Source organism: Lepus europaeus, chromosome 4 (genome assembly GCF_033115175.1).
Source record: "Lepus europaeus isolate LE1 chromosome 4, mLepTim1.pri, whole genome shotgun sequence".
NCBI lineage: Eukaryota > Metazoa > Chordata > Mammalia > Lagomorpha > Leporidae > Lepus > Lepus europaeus.
In genome coordinates this window covers 135,303,919-135,323,612 of record NC_084830.1, presented here as the reverse complement: position 1 = coordinate 135,323,612, position 19,694 = coordinate 135,303,919, and the positions used below count along the sequence as shown (strand labels likewise).

The 19,694-nt window shown below is 36.8% G+C and overlaps 1 protein-coding gene across 1 annotated transcript; it reads right to left on the bottom strand.

The window, feature by feature from the left end:
• Positions 1-12,018: 12,018 nt before the first annotated feature.
• Positions 12,019-12,701, bottom strand: LOC133758558 (large ribosomal subunit protein eL19-like). Its single transcript, XM_062189739.1, has one exon. It carries the CDS (start codon positions 12,699-12,701, stop codon positions 12,120-12,122), a length of 582 nt encoding a protein of 193 aa, XP_062045723.1. The 3' UTR covers positions 12,019-12,119.
• Between the last annotated feature and the right edge of the window lie 6,993 nt (positions 12,702-19,694).

The following is a 19,694-nucleotide window of genomic DNA, read 5'->3' as shown; positions in this document are numbered from 1 at the left end:
CCTGAGAGAAGATTGTTGAAAGGAGACCATAATTAGTTTTGCAGAGCCACAGGCCAGAGTGAATATTCTGGACAAGTATCTTAAATATGGTGGAGGCAGGGGAGTGAGGGAGGGGGAGAAAAGGAAAAAGAGAAAAAAAAATGAGAGTGAATGAATGTAAATGAATGGCTTCCAAGTACTAAAAGCTGTTAAGTATGAATGAATTGTTGGATATCAGGTGGACGTGAGAATTGAGAACTGAGGAGCTTATAAACCCTGTAGAGAAGTTTAGACATTATCCTAAGGTAAGAAAAATCCTTTGCAGTCTTTTAAACAGAGAAGCATGATTAAATTTATGTTTGTCATTCCTGCTGTGGATGTTTGAGATTAAAAATTTGAGAGTAAACATGGACAAATGTGTATTATAGAGCATGTCTAAGCAAATTATTCAATTTAAAAATTCATTTGTATTTATCAGTGACTTTCTTCTTCTCCTTTTTTTCATTTCAACCTAAAATTAGCATTACATATTAATCTGAGAAAGAGAAGATTTATTCTGTGTCATTTTAGAAAGAAAAGCTATATCCAAGTTAGATGAAAGATTTCATCTCAAGTTGCTAAGTAATGATGTAATAATTACACATGTCAGCATGAAATAAACAATCTTAGAAAGTAACTCGTCATCCCTGTAGATATAGTACATCTTAAGGAAGCATTTTCTGTCATTCCTTTTAGAGTGGAGTACAATAAACATATGTTATTTGCTACTGTGTTAAGATCTTATGCTTAAACTTTCAGGATGAAATAAACACAGTGACTTTCCCACAGTGTAATTCATGCTAATGTTGAAACTTTGAATGAGTTAACTCACATATGATGTTAGAGAAGAAACTACTTGTATACATTCTGTTCTAGAGAAATTTTTTGTATCAATATGAGCTTGTGTTTGCAGTGGATATTTTGCATATTAGCCATTTTCTATTGTGAATGGTCCAAATGAGATTAGAAATGTATACAAAGAAATTCCTACTGGTTAAGGTTGAGACATGTTATTAAGCATCTTTTCAAACAGAATGAAAGAATGTGCTTACATTGACATGTAAATGTAAATATCCTTGTTCATACCTAACAAAATCCCGTTTTATTCATGACTTTGTATACTCACATGTATCTCATTAGCCTCAAAGGAATCTGAATCCAACATCCAAGATCTGCAGATGGCCTTGTTTCCCCTTTGCCAGTGATTGAGCAGATAGGAGGAATTTGCACTCAGCAATTGTAACGAGAGGATTCAGGAGGATTCATATTAAAGATGTCCTTGATTTTTTTGGGAGACCAATCAGGAGTTGGCTTTCCTTGTGCATTGATACAGATAACTGGGTTATTGTAGGCTATAATAACAAAGACCTATGTACTTTTCACATTAATTTCCATCAAAAGTTTGTTGGAAGTTCTCCTCTGTGCTATCTTCTGTCTAGGACAATGGCTGGTGGTGACTCCACTATCCACCAGTGGTGAGGAATGGCGCGCACACACACACACATAAATATATAGCAAGCTAACTTTTAAGTTAAAAATTTTATATGGCCCCTGAATGATGACTATTTGCAGAAGAAAAGGTTTCTCACCCTGCTCCTCACTGTAGCAGAGAAAAATGGCCTTTAGAGCCCACTCCCAGAAATGATTCACATCAGTTCCATTTACATTTACTTCCAAAAGTAAGTCCTAGGACCACATCTAAGTTCAAAGGTGCAGGACATATAAACATGCACCAAGTAAGAACCAGAGATATCTGTTGGCCAAACCTAATGCTGACTGTTGTGTTGGTCCTCTGAACATTGTCCATTGTGTCGCTAAAGTAGGAAACACACACATAGAACAGGGCATTGCCAAGAGAAAACTGATTCAGAGAACATAGATTAAATAAGTTTGTCCTGAAGACCATCCTACCTCTAGATTTTTAGACTTTTGAACTGATCATTCTCCATAGTGGGTAAGCCGATCTCAGTTGAGTTTTCTACAACTTACAGTTAAAATTCCCTAACTGATACAGATTTATTATCAAATGCTTCTTGAATTAGTATCACCTGCCTGGTGCATTCTAGAGAGAGGAGATAACAATGACTTGCGATTCAAGTCTAGTTCTTCCCCTTGCCTTGGAATCTTCCAGTGAGATTTACATCAGACTCTCTGGGTGGGAAGTTGATGAATTCCCTGCTCACATGTATGTGTGGTTCAGTTATGCTTCAGTGGAGCATATTTTCCTTTATGACATGTATAAAATCTCTTGAAATATACAAAGGAAAATTTTCTGTATTGGAGGTATTGCACAGCAAGGCAGACGTCTGCTGTTTATTTCCTGGCTTTGGACTCTAGTATATGTGGAGATTGGACATGGGGGAACTGGTTATCTTTTCAAACTTCACTTTCTTTGAATGTCGCAGAGAAGTAACAAAGTTTTATGTAAGCCTGTACATCATAATATACTCTATATAGGGTATATTTTTGATCCATTTGGAATTATATTTTACAATTGTGAAGGCCAAATAAAACTCAAAATAGAGGTTGTTATTGTTTTCTAAGGCCATAGAAATTTACTTCTGTGATATTTCAAGTTTATAAGGTGAAAGGGAGTCAGAAAGTAGACCACAGTGAAGAACCATCAAATCCTTTGCGCTTTTCAGCTTCTACCATGTGAATCTCTGCAGATTCTAAATCTTGCTGGATCTGACCTCTTATCTCACCCTTTCATCAAATTCCCTGCATCCATAAGCCCTCCTAGAAGTGGAAATCACTAATCCATCTATACATGAAATCTGCCTGGACTAAACAAATGTGTAAGTCATTCATTCCTTTTTCATGTTTTATCTATTTTTAGAAAGGTTTTTTTAATGCTATTTGAAATTGAAACAGCCCTGGTTGTAATTTTTAAAATCATCTCACTTTGTACATGTGTCACATTTGAAGAAACACAACTTTAAAGCAAATCCCTAACTTGAATAATGCAATGCTAGGTACCATAGCAGGCTACTCTATCTGCCATTAATAACAAATTTTTTCTGCCAAAATTTTTTTAATACCAGTTTGTCCATGTAGAGTAGTAATTTCTTCACTAGGTACTCTCTAATTCCATTACCTTCGATTTAAAAAGAGGTTTATGCCAATGCTCCTCTAGTTACCGTACATTTTATCATAGAAGTTTTATTTATTTTTTGTTTTGTTTTGAAGGTTTTCATTTAATGAATACAAATTTAATATGTACAGCTCTTAGGGATATAGTATTTCTTCCCCCCATTCCCATCCTCCCACCCACACCCCATCCACCTCCCGCTCCCTCTATCATTCCATTTTCCATTAAGATTCATTTTTAATTGACTTTGTATACGGAAGACCAACTCTATAATAAGTAGAGATTTCAACTATTTGCACCCACACAGACACAAAAAGTATAAAGTACAGTTTGAAGACAAGTTTTACTGTTAATTCTCATAGTACATGTCATTAAGGACAGAGATCCAACCTGGGGAGCAAGTGCACAGTGACTCCTGTTGTTGATTTAACAACTGACTCTTTTATTTATGATGTCAGTGATCATCTAAGGCTCTTGACATGAGCTGCCAAGGTTATGGAAGCCTTTTGAGTTCACAAACTCCGGCAGTTTATATAGACAGGGCAGGGCCATATGCAAAGTTGAAGTTCTCTCCTCCCTTCAGAGAAAAGTACATCCTTCTTTGATGGTCCCTACTTTGCACTGGGTTCTCACTCACAGAGATCTTTACTGCAGAACCATTTTTGCCACAGTGTCTTGGCTTTCCATGCCTGACATGCTCTCATGGTATTTTCAGTCAGATCCGAATGCCTTAGGAGCTGATTCTGAGGTCAGAGTGCTATTTAGGGCGTTTGTCATTTTATGAGTCTGCTGTGTGGACTGCTTCTCATGTCAGATCTTTCTCTCCTTTGTAATTCTATCTATTGTCATTACCAGGCACTTGTTCTTATTTATGTGATGCCTTCGACTTATGGTCCTATCCATATGATCAATTCCTATCATAGAAGTTGTAATGCTTTGAATAATCTGCCTTTTTATTTTTCTCAGTTCCTAAAACAACGAGAGCTCCTTGAGGGTTTTCAATAGCTGTGCTTTGACTGATTTCTACAATATTGGTCTGGACAGAATTTAAAGTGACTTGTAAGGGTGAATAGATGAAAGACAATGGAATCTCAACTGGTGATAATATACAGAAGGAAAAAAGAAACAGGAAAACATAAAAGGTTGCTCTAAATGGGGCTTAAAATGTAAACCATGATGCTTGTTAAAAGAATGCAAAATTAGTTTAATCACTTGTTCTAACTCTCGCTGATCAGTAGCAGTTGCCAGGAGACCTGTGCTAAGGAGGAATCTGACGCTACTTTCCAGACAGTAGTACTGTGTCTGATTAGTGGTATCTGTACTGACACAGGACAGGGGAATTATTACACAATGTTTTCCACTCATGATCTGTATCTTTGTGTATGGACACATGTAAAATTTGTATTTAACCTTTTGGCAAGAGGGAAAAGGGGTCAGGTATACAGATTGCAGTACCCATAATACAAAAATATATTTATTGCTTCTGTGGAAACAATTTTTCTTGGTAGTGAGATGGAATCTCTCCTAGAAATAATCATAAAGTAGACATTTTGGTATGATGAGCATTGTACCTATGCACATGATGAACATAGGAACTACTGTTTGAAATAATGCCAGCAAATCTAACTAGATTATAAGGGGGTTACTTTAAAGCAGAAGAAATTTCATAGAATGCGGCATTTTGATGTACAAGCACCAGGTATCTGATTTTTCTCTGCACATGACATAGAGGAACACACCCAGAATCAGTGACAGCTGTAAGTCAAGAATTTTTTAAAATATGTTTATCCCTTGTGGGTAATTCAGGTTGCTCTGAAATGAACCCAATGTTACTCAACAACTAGACTCTTAGTCAGATGTTCTAGTAAAGATTCTAGTATTATGAAAATTACATTGTATTTCAACTAAGTTTATTGGTGACAAATTACTTACAAGTAGGTAAATTCAATCAAAGTTGAATTGTTGGTTATGATTTAGGGAACGACTCCAATTTCTAAGAATCACGTTGTAACTAGCAACCATTGTTGCTAACTCTGTTCCCTGGTGTCTCCTTCAGAGACAGGATTCTGTATTTGTCCACCATGATTTCATCCAGGGTGACAGTATTTATATGCTCATATTTTGATTGAATTTTTACATAAATATTTCAATAGGCATTTAATGTTTGCCTCTGTCACATTCATATCCCAGTCTCACTGACTAGCAATACTCTGTACTTCCTAGCCATGATTATAATTAGAATTGATTTTACACCCAACTCAATGATTTGGTCCCAATTTTCTTATTTTTCAGGATGTTATATCATGAGCATAGCACTAGAAGCTGCTGTGGACATGAGACCCAAAATGGCTAATTCACAGCCAGTGAGACTGAATTAAAGTCATTTAGTTAAACTGTAGGGAAAATAGACTGTTTCTCCCCTAAAGGAACTTGTACAAAGAAGTATGACACTGTGAATCTGCTCAAGCCACCTTGACAGCATGTGCAACAATTTTACTGAGAAATTAACCCATTCTGAAAAGTATTGCTGAGAAGTGGTGAATGTTGGGTGGTGGGGGGATAATGATAAAAATATGTCGCTAGACATACATTTAGAGAGAAAAACACAGAGGACTTGAGAGAATAGGAAGTCTTGCTAAGATAAAGAAATGAAAAGAAAATAAATCTAGGGTCACACCATTCAAGTTCTTGTTAAAGTCACAGTGATGTTATTTTAACACCTAAAAATCATCAGCAACTTAAAGCAATTTACATGTATGTATGTGCATATGTATATTGTCTGTCCAGTCCAAGAACTTCAAGCCCCGAACTGTTTAGAATTTATTATTTATTTATTTATTAGAATTTATGCATTTATTTTAAACTTTGAAAAATTGATATAGGAGATAGAACTTTGGTCCACTTTATATTTGAATATGAAGATAGAATAACTTTATTTTAAGCTGTTTCTTTATAAATCTGCAATATGTTACATTTTTCTAGTTTTATGATTAATCTAAAAATTATTAATATTTGTATTTCAAGAATAGAAATTCAGGACATTTGAAGAATCAACTTCATCTAAATGTCTCCCCAATTTTCTATCAAGTAAAGTGACAAAAATAAGGCATTGAAGAGTCTTTTTTTTTTTCGTTTTCTTTGACCTCTTTAGAAAGACACAAATAAAAGAACTCTTACACAAATATAAAAATTAGTGCAATTTGAAATGAATTGGAAGATTACAGAAAGGAAGATATGAACGAGACTTAAAGAGTCAGCTGCCATAGCCAGGGTGGGCCGTTGCCCATGCTCAGGACTTGGCAATCATTTGGCTTTATTTTTTACACTTACAAAAAACACATACATTAATTTACTAAATATATTCCTACCCCAATTTTACATTTTTTTGCTTACATGGCAAGGCCAGTGCTTTCCAAAAAGTAAAAATGGGAGTGAGGGCAAGGGTTTGAGCTATCATTTAAGACACTGCTTGGGATGCCTGCATCCATCCCATGTTGGAATGCTTGGGTTTGAGTCCCAGCTCTGCCTCCAGGTAGCTTCCTTCTAATGCACACCAGGAGAGATAGCAGGTGATAGCTCAAGTAGCTGGATCCCTGCTGCTCACATGGGAGATCTGGATTGAGTTCCAGACTCACAGCTTCTTCCTACCCCAGCGTGAATGTTTCAGCCATTTGAAGAGTGTTCTCTTGCTGTCTTTCAAATAAATTAAATAATTTTAAAAATAATAAAGTTAAACTAAGACCGTGGCCAATGGAGTTTGTTATTTGCATATTGTATATGCTAACCAACTATACAAAATGGGGGAATATCTGGAAATGAGGGAAGTAAAATAGGCAACAGTTACAAAAACTACATATAGATCAGTGTATTTATCTTTGAAAAGGAAAAACACAAGATAAAACTACCCTTTTTAAAAGATTTAATTATTTTGAAAGTCAGAGTTAGAAGTGGGGAAGGAGAGAGAGAGAGAGAGAGAGAAACAGAAACAGAGACATCTTCCATCTGCTGGTTTATCTCCCATATGGTCACAGTGACCAGTGCTGGGACAGGTTGAATCCAGGAGCTTCATCCGGGCCTCCCATGTGGGTGACAGAGGCCCAAACACTTGGCCATTTTCCTCTGTTTGTCCAAAGCCATCAGCAGGAAGTTGGATCAGAAGTGAAACGGCTCGGACATGAACTGGTACCCTGTGGGATGTCAGCACTGAAGGCAGTGGCTGTCCTCATTGTGTCAGAACGCTGGCTCCTGCTTTTCTAAGTAATGCATGTAGTGATACTTACCATTACCCATTTTGGAGCTTGGAGCCTGCTCCTTTTTTTTTTTTTTTTTTTCATATCTGTGTGGCCTCTCCAGTTTTTGTCCATTCGTAAGTTGGAAATACTGAGGTTGTTTACCACAGAGGTTTGTTAGGAGTTTTAAAACAGACAATTAATGGGAAGTGACTACATCTGACTGATGTAGTAGTAACATATGTTGGTGACTGAAATATTTGGCTCAAAATCCTACATAAAATATGAAGAGAGTCTAAAGAAAGCTTTTAAAGGAAAACAAATATGAGGGGAACTGCACCCATTTACAAATTTATTTCAAATATATTTCTGAATAAGATCGTGAGCTCTAGCATAAATCTCCATGGAATTGAATCTCAATTTCTCACAAAATTTTCTTTTATATTACAATATACATTCTAAAATATAGAAAGTGCATATTATGTATACACATATTTAAGTAAAGGTATATAAGTGAACAAGTAATAAAAAGGAGAACAACAAATAACTGTGACCTATCAAGCAAGTATAGCACTTACATTAGAGTATATGGATATATCATTTTATCTGTATCCTTTATCCTGTCTGTGTCCTTTTTCTAATCATGTTGCTCCCTTTCCCCATTAAAAGGTAATAAATAGCCTGAATTTTTTACATTTCTCTTGATTTATTAATAATTTTCCTTATGACATAATGATTGCATATTGTAGTCTACTTACATATTGTCTCTAATATATTGGCTACATATTAGTGTACCTAATTATGGTCCATATAGTTTACTAAAAACTTGTCATAGCTTTGCTTTATGTTCAATTTTTGTAAACATGTAAATGAGGTTTATCCATTCTCCACTGGTGTATAATATTTCTTTATGTTAACAAAATCATACTGTATTTAATGTTGAATAAGCTTTTCATATTTCTGTTTTTTTTTTTAACTTTTATAAGCAATGCTGCCATGGATCATCATATCCATACCTCCAGGGCACATAAGAGTTTCTTAAATACATACCTGGGGGCAAAATCACTAAGTCAGATCTGCCAGTTAATGCCTAATCTGTTACCAAAGTATTTTTAACAAATGACCTTCTCATTTCATTGTATGAGAATTTTAAGTGCTCTAACCTTGCCAACACCTAATATTGGACTTGGTTTTGTTAGTTGGATTTTTTTTCGTGAGAGAGTAAGTAAATGAGTGCCAAGCATTTTTATTTTCATTTTCTATCAGTTAATGCATCTTTTAATATTTATGGGTCATTTCTGTTTCCTTTTTTCTGAAATGTTTGCTTTACTGCTATTTCTACTTCTGTTCCTCTTCTAGCATCAAATCAGTTTTTCTCTGTTATGCTCAATGGCGTCTTATGCTACACATGCACAATCCAACCAAGGACAGATGATAAACCCCACTGATGATTTCTGTGGTCACATGCCTCTTGTCCTATAACGTGCCCTCAAATTACAGCTAATCAGTTAGCTTTACTCAACCTCTAATTCCTCAGGTCGGCTCATGCTTCTCTTCCCTGTACCACAGTAAGAAGAGTAAGATTTACATGTGTTCCTCTTTTTTCCCAAAGATCACATTTCTGCTACTACTGTGCCTATTATTCAGAGTCTGAAACATCTTGTCTAATTTGACAGTTGTTTATTGCCAGTTGTTAAGTTCAGTAAACTTGATCTCACTATGTTTGGCAGTGGAATTCCTAAAACTCAATTTTAAGTAGTTTCTGATCTGTGTTATGATTTTAGTTTTGGCCTCTGAGTTCCTTAAATTTTAATATATGTAGAGATTTTTTCTTTATTCATTCATTGCTTTCTAATTTTATTGCATTTTCATCCCTGAATATGGTCTTTACTATAGTAATCTTTCAAATATGTTCAGGTTAGTATGAGATTTTCTTAAGTTCTTGTAAGAATGAGTGTTTTGTATTTGAAGTGCAATACTCTATTCTATAAATCAAGGTTTTTTTTTACTACAATTCTTAGAGCTACACTATATTTACTAGATATTCTATTTAATATACTTTTATAGTGAGACATGTTAAAATATCTCATTAGAAGGATGGATTTTTCACATTATAGAGCTATTAATGTTTTTCTTCATATTATTCAAAGCCATAATAGTAGGTGCATACATGTTTTAAATTCTTCTACGTCCTCCAAAGCTAGCTGTAGGAGAAAAGGATATACGTTGCTGTCTGGTACATGTGGATATGAGGAGTTTCTGACTTTATTTTTTATTTTTGGATTGAGATGGAAAAGAACTGATTGATTATATTCTATAAAGCCAAGGCCATATTAATCTGCTATAGCAAAAGAACAATACTTCACACAGCAATTGAGATCTGGCTGTTTGTTGGTTATGACTATTTGCTGAGCTTGTTGTATTCGTTTCCTTGCACTATTAACGTACAGAAAACCAACTAGCTTAAAACAACAGAAATGTATTTCTTCATAAATCTGGAGGTCGAAAATCAGAAACCAAAGTGCCCTTAGTACTGTGCTGTCTTTGTAGCCTGTAGGAGAGAATCCTATCTTGTATCTTCCTAACTTCACATGGTTTGCCAGCTGTGTATGTCAATCCTTGGTTTGAAGGCAGAAGTTCAATGTGTCTCTTCTTCATCACATCGGATTCTTCCTTCATTGCATGGAGTTGTTTCCTTGTGTGTCTAAATGCTTTTCCATGATAATTTTTTTCTCATGTATATTGCTTTTGTTTTAAAAAATGTGTTTAAATAATTATTTGGAGGTCAGAGCATCAGAGACGAGGTGATGGGGGAGAGGGAGAATAGAATTAGAGAACAGAATTAGAATAAAGGCCTACCCTACTACAGTATGACCTCAACCTTATTTTAACCAATTATGTTTGCAATGAGCCTATATTTAAGTATGAACATTTTGAGGTACTAAAGGTTAAATTTGCAACACACCTTTTTTCAGGACTTAATTCCACCCATAACACATATAACATTGTACTACTGCCTTCCAGGGTCATTGACTTCTGCAGGGGTCACACTAATGAATATATGGTGGAGAATTCCAACACTGTGCTATGTGGATTCTTAAAGGAGACACAGATACTGGCCAACTCATGACCTAGTAGATGCAAATATACTTTTCTGTTACGATCTTGGCTGGAGGTGGTTTTTACTTGGCCTTTTCTGTGATGGTAACTCTTTTTCTTCAAATCAAGGGTCCACTGTGGAGTTCATAGCAGCTGCCAATTGTGTTAATCTACAGTATGTTGTACATTTTTACACTAGGGAGATTACCACTATGTGTGTCCGTAGACCCAGTGGATACCTGTAACCAAACCTTGGCCAGCACTCCATTTATCGCCCAGTCTTCTTATATCCTCACTCCAAGAGGGGGCATGAGGATGGCTTAAATTCTCTCAGTCTCCTTGTCAACTAAGACCCTCAAGTGTAGAGTTTTCCAAGTAAATGTGCTGAAGGCCTTTTGATTTCACAGTGGGGAAGCCAGGACTATGTTTATGTGGTATGATATTAAAGTCTCTTTCTCCTTCAGAACCCAGACTCCCCTCCAGCGGATAGATTTAAGTTCTGAACACTGGATCAGTGTTGGAAACTGGGCAATGGATTAATCATTTTCATCAGCAAATCTCAGTGTTGTGCTTTTATTTCTTCAGGATACTGTATTCTATTCACTATTTCCAAAACTCTGTGTGAATTAGTTCCCACTGGCTGCTACTGAAGCTCCTTACAGTAATTGTGGCCCTGGATTCTGAATTTTTTATGTATCACTATCTCACCTGCATGGCTTCAAGATCTTCTCATCTCAATTGCTATTAATAAATGACATTTTGCTGCAAGTGACAGAATTCAATATTTTTCGACTAAATATTCCATTCTGTATATATACCACATTTTCAGTTATTTTATAGCTATTATTTTCTTCATACACCTCCAAAGTCAAACACATTGTGCCACATAGTGCCTGCCCTTCCACCAGTACAGCTTCCCATTTTACCACCAGCAGCCATTTTACCACGTGCAGGGGCTGCCTGAGCTTCACCCATGACTCAGTGTCAGCTTAGTGAGTAATCGAGTTTCAGAAGCTCACCTTATTAACGTAGTCTTTTCACACCACTTCTGTTAATGAATTTCATCAGTATGATTCTGGTCCCAGATGATGGGTAAGAGCTTGGAAAATGAGAAATTTGTGAGGTATCCATATATGTAAAAGGAAAAAGGGCAAAACAGGATTGGGCAGAGAAATGATTGATTAGTAAGAAGTTCACAAGAGGAAAAAAAATAAAAATAGGCCAGGACACCCAGTAAGGAGTTCTGGGGTGAGTTTCGCCTGTAAGAGAATCCTATGAGGCCACCACTTGGACTTTTTTATTATACCTCATTCCCACTAAAAGTACGCTGACCAGAGAAGGGTGTGCCCCCAGGAGAAATGGCTCTCTTGAGTGAGGCATCCCCCAAGGACATTGACAGCTGGAACCAGTCTGCTGACCATTTGACCTTGCTTGAGTGAAACAGCAGGTTCTTCGTATGTTTCCTTTCTACTCTTTCAAATTGGGAAATTGCATGTGCCATACATATTCTTAGTGATTACTTAACATGCCATCAATTAATATTTTGCCTTCTTACCAGTTTACATCTTATAGGTGTTACTGTTTTTTTTTTTTTTCGGATAAAGACGTGTTTTATTTTGATGACCAACCCATGGCAATCCCCAAGGCCGCTATGTACAGACAGGAGGGGGCGTCGTTTCTCTTCACTTCTTGGTCTCCTCCTCCTTGGACAGAGTCTTGATGATCTCCTCCTTCTTGGCCTGAAGGCGCTCCTCTCTGCGCTTGCGGGCCTCCTTGGTCTTCGACCTGTGGGCCTCAGCCTGGTCAGCCAGCAGCTTCTTGCGGGCCTTGTCGGCCTTCAGCTTGTGGATGTGCTCCATGAGGATGCGTTTGTTCTTGAACACGTTCCCCTTCACCTTCAGGTACAGGCTGTGGTACATGTGGCGGTCAATCTTCTTAGATTCACGGTACCTCCGGAGCAGCCGGCGCAAAATCCACATCCTCCTCATCCAGGTCACCTTCTCTGGCATCCGGGCATTGGCTGTACCCTTTCGCTTACCTATGCCCATGTGCCTGCCCTTTCGGCGTGCCAAGGTGTTTTTCCGGCACCGAGCCCGGGAATGGACCGTCACAGGTTTGCGGATGATCAGCCCATCTTTGATCTTCCGGATCTGCTGACCGGAGTTGGCATTGGCGATTTCGTTGGTCTCATTGGGGTCCAACCAGACCTTCTTCTTGCCACAGCGGAGGACGCTGGAGGCAAGCCTCTTCTGAAGCCTGAGCATGCTGTTTTAATGCTATTGTCTTTGCTCTATGGATGCTTAAAAGATTTTTTCTGCTTGGTTTTCTGTAGTTTCTCTCTATTATGTTGTATAATGTCCATGTTTAGAGTATTATTGTTTAACTTTCATGGGGTGGGGATCAATAGTATTCCCTCAACTAAGGAATAGATTCTTTTAAGAGTTCAGGGTATTTCCTAGCCAGTGTTATTTTAGGTGTTACCTTGCTTTTGTATTCTTCCTGGTTTTCCCTTTTGAAACTCTGGTTGTATAATTGTTTGAATTTTTGTTCTAGTTTCTGTCACTTGAATAACCTACAGTCTCATCTCAAATCACTGGACAGTTCATATATTTGTACATATGAGTATTCTATTTTCTGTATTCCTGTTCTCGTGTTTTACTTACATTGATAGGTTATGCTTCATTTTCTAATTGATATGAACTTTGAAGATCTAGAAGCTTCAGATAAAGATTGATTGATTGATTTGAAAGGCCGAGTTACAGAGATCCTGAGGCAGAGGCAGAGATAGAGAGAAAGAGAGGACTTCCATCTACTGGTTCATTCCCCAGATGGCTGCAACGGCCAGAGCTGGGCCAATCTGAAGCCAGGAGCCAGAATCTTCTTCCGGGTCTCTCATGTGGGTGCAGGGTCCCAAGCGCTTGAGCCATCTTCCACTGTTTTCCCAGTTCCTGCTATTGTGGCCATCTGGGGGATGGACCAGTGGATGGAAGATCTCTCCTTCTCTCTCTGCCTCTGTCTCTCTAACTCTGCCTTTCAAAAAATAATTAAATCTTAAAAAAAAGAAACCTGATGTTATATGTATTTTTCCTCTTTAGATTTGTAATCTTTGTTAATGTTTTTTTATTGAAATTTACAAATTGCACTTATAAGAATCATACGACATGATCCAATATAATCTTCACTCAGTTTTCTTAAAGGTAATGTTCTATACCACAATATTACAACTAGAATATTGGCACTGGTAAAATAGACCAATATTATTCAGAATTTCTTGACTTTTATTTGTTGCATATGGTTGTGTGTATGTGTAGTTTACCACAAATATAAGTTTCTACATCTATGACCATAGTAAATATATTAAATCATTTCATCATCACAAAGATCACCCATGTGACTCTTTACAACCATGCTTCAACTCCATCAATACCTGTTCCCCATTCCTAAACAAATGTAACCATTAATATGATCTTCATATCTAAAAGATTTCAACTTTAAGAATGTTATACAAATGCATGTACACATAATATAATACCTTCTGGAATTGGCTTATGTAGTTAACACACTTCTCTAGAGATTTATCAAGATTATATGTGTATTGAGCGTGTTCCTTTATGTTGTTGAATAGTATTCCACGGTATGGGTATAACATAGTTTGGTCAAACCATTAGCCCGTTAGTGGGCATTTCAGAAGTTTTCAATTACTGTTGTGAATAAAACTACTATGAATGTAAGCTTGCTGTCTTTTGTGTACGATTTACAGGTGCTTTTCTGGAATAAATACTTAAGAGTACAATTGTTGGGTCATAGTGTAAATATGTGGTTAGTTTCATAACAACAAACTTTTTTCCACATTGTCAGATCATTTTACTTGGCTACCAACAATGAAACAGTGAGCTATTTTTTCAGCGTCCTCACCAACATTTGGCACTTCATTATTCTTTATTTTAGCAATTCTAATAGGTGTGTAGTGATATCCACAGTGATTTTAATTGGCAAGTTTACTAATGGCTAATAATGTTGAACTTCTTTTCATGTGCTTATTTGCCATCTGTACATGTTCTTCTGGGACATATTTCTTCAATTCTTTCCTCCACATTCTAATTGGAACATTTGACTTTAACTGTTGGATTTTCTTTGATTAGTAAACTTTTTAGAGCAGGTACAGGCTGATAGCAAAACTGAGCAGAACATAGAGAGCTCTCGTATAACCCTGCCCCTGCAACATCCCTCACAGTTGACATTTTGTACGGTAGTAGTACATATGTTAAATTCCATGCCCATCAGCTGATGATAAAGAAACTATTATCTATCTATCTATCTATCTATCTATCTATACTATACTATACACACACACACGCACACACACACACACATGACTGAACACTACTCAACCATAAAATGAAGGAAAAGCTGATACTTGTGACAGAGTGAATGAACTGGAGATCATTAGGCTAAGTGAAATAGGCTAGACCCAGCAAAAAAAAAATAGCACGTTTTTACTTATTTGTGGAAGTTAATATATAGAAAGAGAACTTTAAAATGGTGTGGATGTCATATTATCTGGTATACAGCTTCACTTAATTATACAGTGCCCATGACAATATACCTTTCCTTCCTCAGATTATGGTCATTTTCATGAACAATGCACTATATGACAGTAAATTTCTTTTTTTGAGAAAAATAGTATGTATGTGTGTGTAGATAATATCTGCATGTTGAGTATGGTAAAGTATTAAAATATTAAATAATAAAATATTAAATATATGGTAAAATATTAAATATTACAATTAAAATGTTTTACAAACTCAGCGGCCATACACTTATACACACACACAAACACATACACACATATATGGCTCACTCTTGCTGTAGTACATTCTGTGTGTTGGGACAAATGCATAATGATATATATTTGTGATTGTAGTCTCATACAGAATAATTTTACTTCAAAAATCATCTGTATTCTGCCTATTAAACCCTCCATCCACTTTAACCTCTGGTCACCACTGTTCCTTTTACTATTTCCATAGCTGTGCCTTCAAGAACGTCATATAATTGGAGTCATACAGTATGTAACTTTTCCATATTGTCATGTTGGACTTAATTATATGCCCTTTAGTTTCCTCAATATGCTTCATGCCTTGATAGCTTATTTTCTTTTTACATTGAAAAGTTTCAATTCTCTGGATGTACCATCTTCTTGGTTGCTTCCAAGTTTAAACAATTATGAATGAAGCTGGCTGTCATATGCACATGGGTGCAAGGTTTTATGTAGACAAAATTTTTCAGTTCAGTTGTGTAACTACCTGAGACTATAGTTGCTGGATCATGTGATAAACTTATGTTTAGAGTTGTAAGAAATCTTTGAAAGTGTCTGCACCATTTTGCATTCATATCACCAATGAATGAGAATTCCTGTTGCTCCATATCTTTGCTACCATTTGGTGTTTTCAGCATTCTGGAATTAGGCCTTTATAATAGGTATGTAGTAGTATTACATTTTTTTTTAAATAGAAATTTCTTAATGACATTAGATTTAATTCAACTGTGTATATTTTTGGTGATGTTATATTTTCATATCTTTTGACCATTTTTATATCAGATTGTTTTCTTATCATTGTGTTTTGTAAGTTCTTCATATAGTTTGGTTTTGCCTTTTCAGATGTCAGTCAGTAACAGCCAGTTGTTAACTGTGACATATTTACCCATTTCTTCACAGTTGTCTGTCACAGAGCATTTTTTATTTTAATGAAGTCTAGGGTATTGACTTTTTTATTCATGAATCTTAACTTTGGTTTTGTATCCCAAAAGTCATCCCCATACTCAAGGTCATTTAGATCTCATCCCCTGTTATCTTAATTTTGTAATTCACTGTGGGTCTCTAATCTATTTTCAGGTAACTTTTTTGCAAAGTTTAAGGTCTATGGCTATTTTCTTTTTTGGCATGTAGATATCAGTTGTTTCAAAATATTTGTTGAAAATTTCTCTTCCTCTTTATCAAAGATTACTTCAATATATTTATTCTCTTTCATTTGTAATTATCTGTCCTAGGTTTTTTTTAACCTAAGTTTTAAAATAATTTTGTCAATATAATCAAAATAAATTGTTGATCTGTTGATTGGGGTTGCATTGGATTTATAGAACATGTTTGGAAGAACTGACAATTTTGACAATACTTCTTGTCATTGAACAGAGGATATCTCTTCATTTATTTACTTTTATTTTTCACTGATGGTTTGTGCTTTTTCTTACATGGTTCTTGTATATATTTTATCATATTTATACCTAAGTGCTTCATTTTTAGGGTGCAAAAGCAAATGGTAATATGTGCTTTTGTTTCATTTTAACAAAAGTAAATCTTGATGAAGATAAAATCATTCTGATAATGTGTCACACAGCAAACTCAACAGTATAGTATATGCAAGAGATCCAAACAAAAAAGATTGGAAACTCTGAGAATTTAGTATACAGCAGGGAAATACAAACACAACAAAAGCAGGGATGGATATATTAATTTCACATAATGTGGGGACCGGCACTGTGGTGTAGCAGGTAAAGATTCTGCCTGTGGTGCCAGCATCCCATATGGGCACTGGTTCGAGACCCGGCTGCTCCACTTCCGATCCAGCTCTCTGCTATGGCCTGGGAAAGTAGGGGAAGATGGCCCAAGTCCTTGGGCCCCTGCACCCACATGGGAGACCTGGAAGAAGCTCCTGGCTCCTGGCTTCTGGCTTCAGATCGTCGCAGCTTTGGCTGTTGCAGATATCTGGGGAGTGAACCATCAGATGGAAGACCTTTCTCTCTCTCTCTCTCTCTCTCTCTGTCTCTCTCTGCCTCTGCTCTTTTAAGTAAAATAAATCTTTAAAAAAAATTCACATAATGTGGAATTCGAGACAGAGGTCATCAAATAAGGAATGAAGGGTATATTATTATATAAGAGGTATAATTCAGCAAAGACAACATTCATAAATATCCATTTAATATCCATATATTTTTGTACATGACAGAAAATATGTGGCATTTGTTTTCCTGTATCTAGCCATTTTCACTTAACATAATGATTTCTAATTCAACCCATTTTCTGCTTGTCCACTGTATGTGGGAAAGTAATTTTTGTACATTAATCTTGTATCCCACGATATTGCTATAATCACATTATTCCTAGGAGGTTTTTGCATCAGATTTATTTATTTGGACAGTGATGTAATCTGCAAGATTGTTTTCTCCTTCTCAATCTGTACACCTTTCATTTCCAGTGCTAGCATTGGCTAGGACTTCCAGTAGGACAGGGAAGAGCATACTTGCCTTATTCTGGTTTTACTTTACCTAATCATTTTTGATCCTACCTCCTTCTTTTCCCTGGAAGAAAGAGGACTCTCTGGTTTCACAACAGTGAGAAGCAATCACTTATAATCAATACAGCCCTGGCCCTTGCAGACATCTGGGGAGTGAACCAGCTTTTGAGATTGATCCCCTTCCCTCTCCCTCTCAAATAAATAATACTTAAAAAAATACACCTCTGAGGGGCATAGCATAAGGGTAAAATATAAAGTTTAAGGGAAGACCAAAGGGTAGAAGCTCATTCACATATCCTGCGATGTGAACTCTGCTTGCACCAAAGAATGATCCAGTGGAAAGTGTAACCTTTTTGTATCACGCAAGAAGCACAGAGCATGTATTTAATCAAGGATGGGTACAACTGGGTTCTCTTTAGCATAAGATCCTACTTTGAAAAATTCTTTCAAGCATCTCAGACCATAATGAAAGTTAAAAAAAAAAACCTTGAGGATCCATCCTTTTGTTGGGAGAGTCTCTATTGGAGGGGTTAACACACTTAGCATGGAGAATAGGCAGCCTCCTGCTGCACTGTGAAAACACCGGAGCTTTGATAGGCATAAAGGAAGCAACAAGAGGCTTCTGACCATACCTTTTATTTGAAATCCATTTGGAAGGCAAAACATGTTTTGGTTTTTGGCCAAACAAGACAGTTAAAACATTAAAAATAAAAGGTCCCTCAAATGCTGGCACATCAAATTGAAGAGCCTACAATAGAAGAATCTTCTCTTCCCTACCACCTGCGCCCATGAGGAACAGATAAAGACAAAAAAAAAAAAATCCTACAATGCAGTTAATATTAGTTCCTTTCTCTAGTGGTATTTGAAATAGCATTGTTAAGATCAAAGTTATAGTCTTTCTTTTTTGGATTCCCAACAACATATACTGGTACCCTATTCTTCTTCACAATTTGTGCATATGTTTGAGAGGCAGAGAAATGGAGAGGGAGAAGAGATTGGGAGGAGAAAAGAGGGAGGAAGAAGAGAATGTTTTTATCTGCTGGTTCACTTACTCCCAAGATACCCACAATGGCCAGTGCTGGGTCTGGACTATAGACAGGAAATTCAATATCTCATGTGAGTGGCAGGGATCCAAAAACTTCAGCCATCACTGTTGCTTTCCAGAGACTGCATTAGCCAGAAGCTAGAGTCAGGAGAAGGACCCACAGGTTGAAACTAGGCACTCCATATGGGATGTGACCACTCTTCCTGATAGCCTGTTCTCACAGGTAACTATACGATGACCATTAAACAATTCTGAGTATAAATGTACACTTTAGTGTATTCAGACTTTTGGCTTGTGAAATTAAACCACCTTGTCTCTGCTTCCTCCCATTTCACAGCCTTCAGGTCAGAAGACCTGAGAATATATAGTAGTAACTATAGAGCTGTTCAGTTGGGGTTAGGTTGGTTCCAACAGACCCGCTCTGTTTCCTTGACTAGTCACCCTTGAGTTTACTTTCCTAGCAGGCTCAGATCTGGATTTAGTTCCACTTGGCAAATTTCCCTAGCTTCAGAATCCTCCCAGGGTTTGCAGTAGGAGAGTGTATTTCCCCCTTGTTTCTTTCCTCTCTGGCTGTACTACTCTAAACAGTAAACAGTTAAACATCACACTTGGACAGACACAGGATCCACTTCTACATTTTGTTCGCTACTAACCAACTTGGTAAAATGGTTGTTCTGTAATGCAATGGAAATACCACACAGTGTTTTTTGTTTAGTTGGTTTTTTTGTGTGTGTGTTTTGTTTCTTTGTTTGTTTGTTTGACAGGCAGAGTCAGACAGTGAAAGAGAGAGAGACAGAAAGGTCTTCCTTTTCTGTTGGTTCACCCTCCAAATGACCACTACAGCTAGAGCACTGTGGCCTGCGCGCTGCGCTGATCCGAAGCCAGGAGCCAGGTGCTTCTCCTGGTCTCCCACATGG

Bases quoted from the DNA above. Each gene is read 5' to 3' on its own strand.
- LOC133758558 (XM_062189739.1), bottom strand. From the start codon at position 12,701: ATGCTCAGGCTTCAGAAGAGGCTTGCCTCCAGCGTCCTCCGCTGTGGC.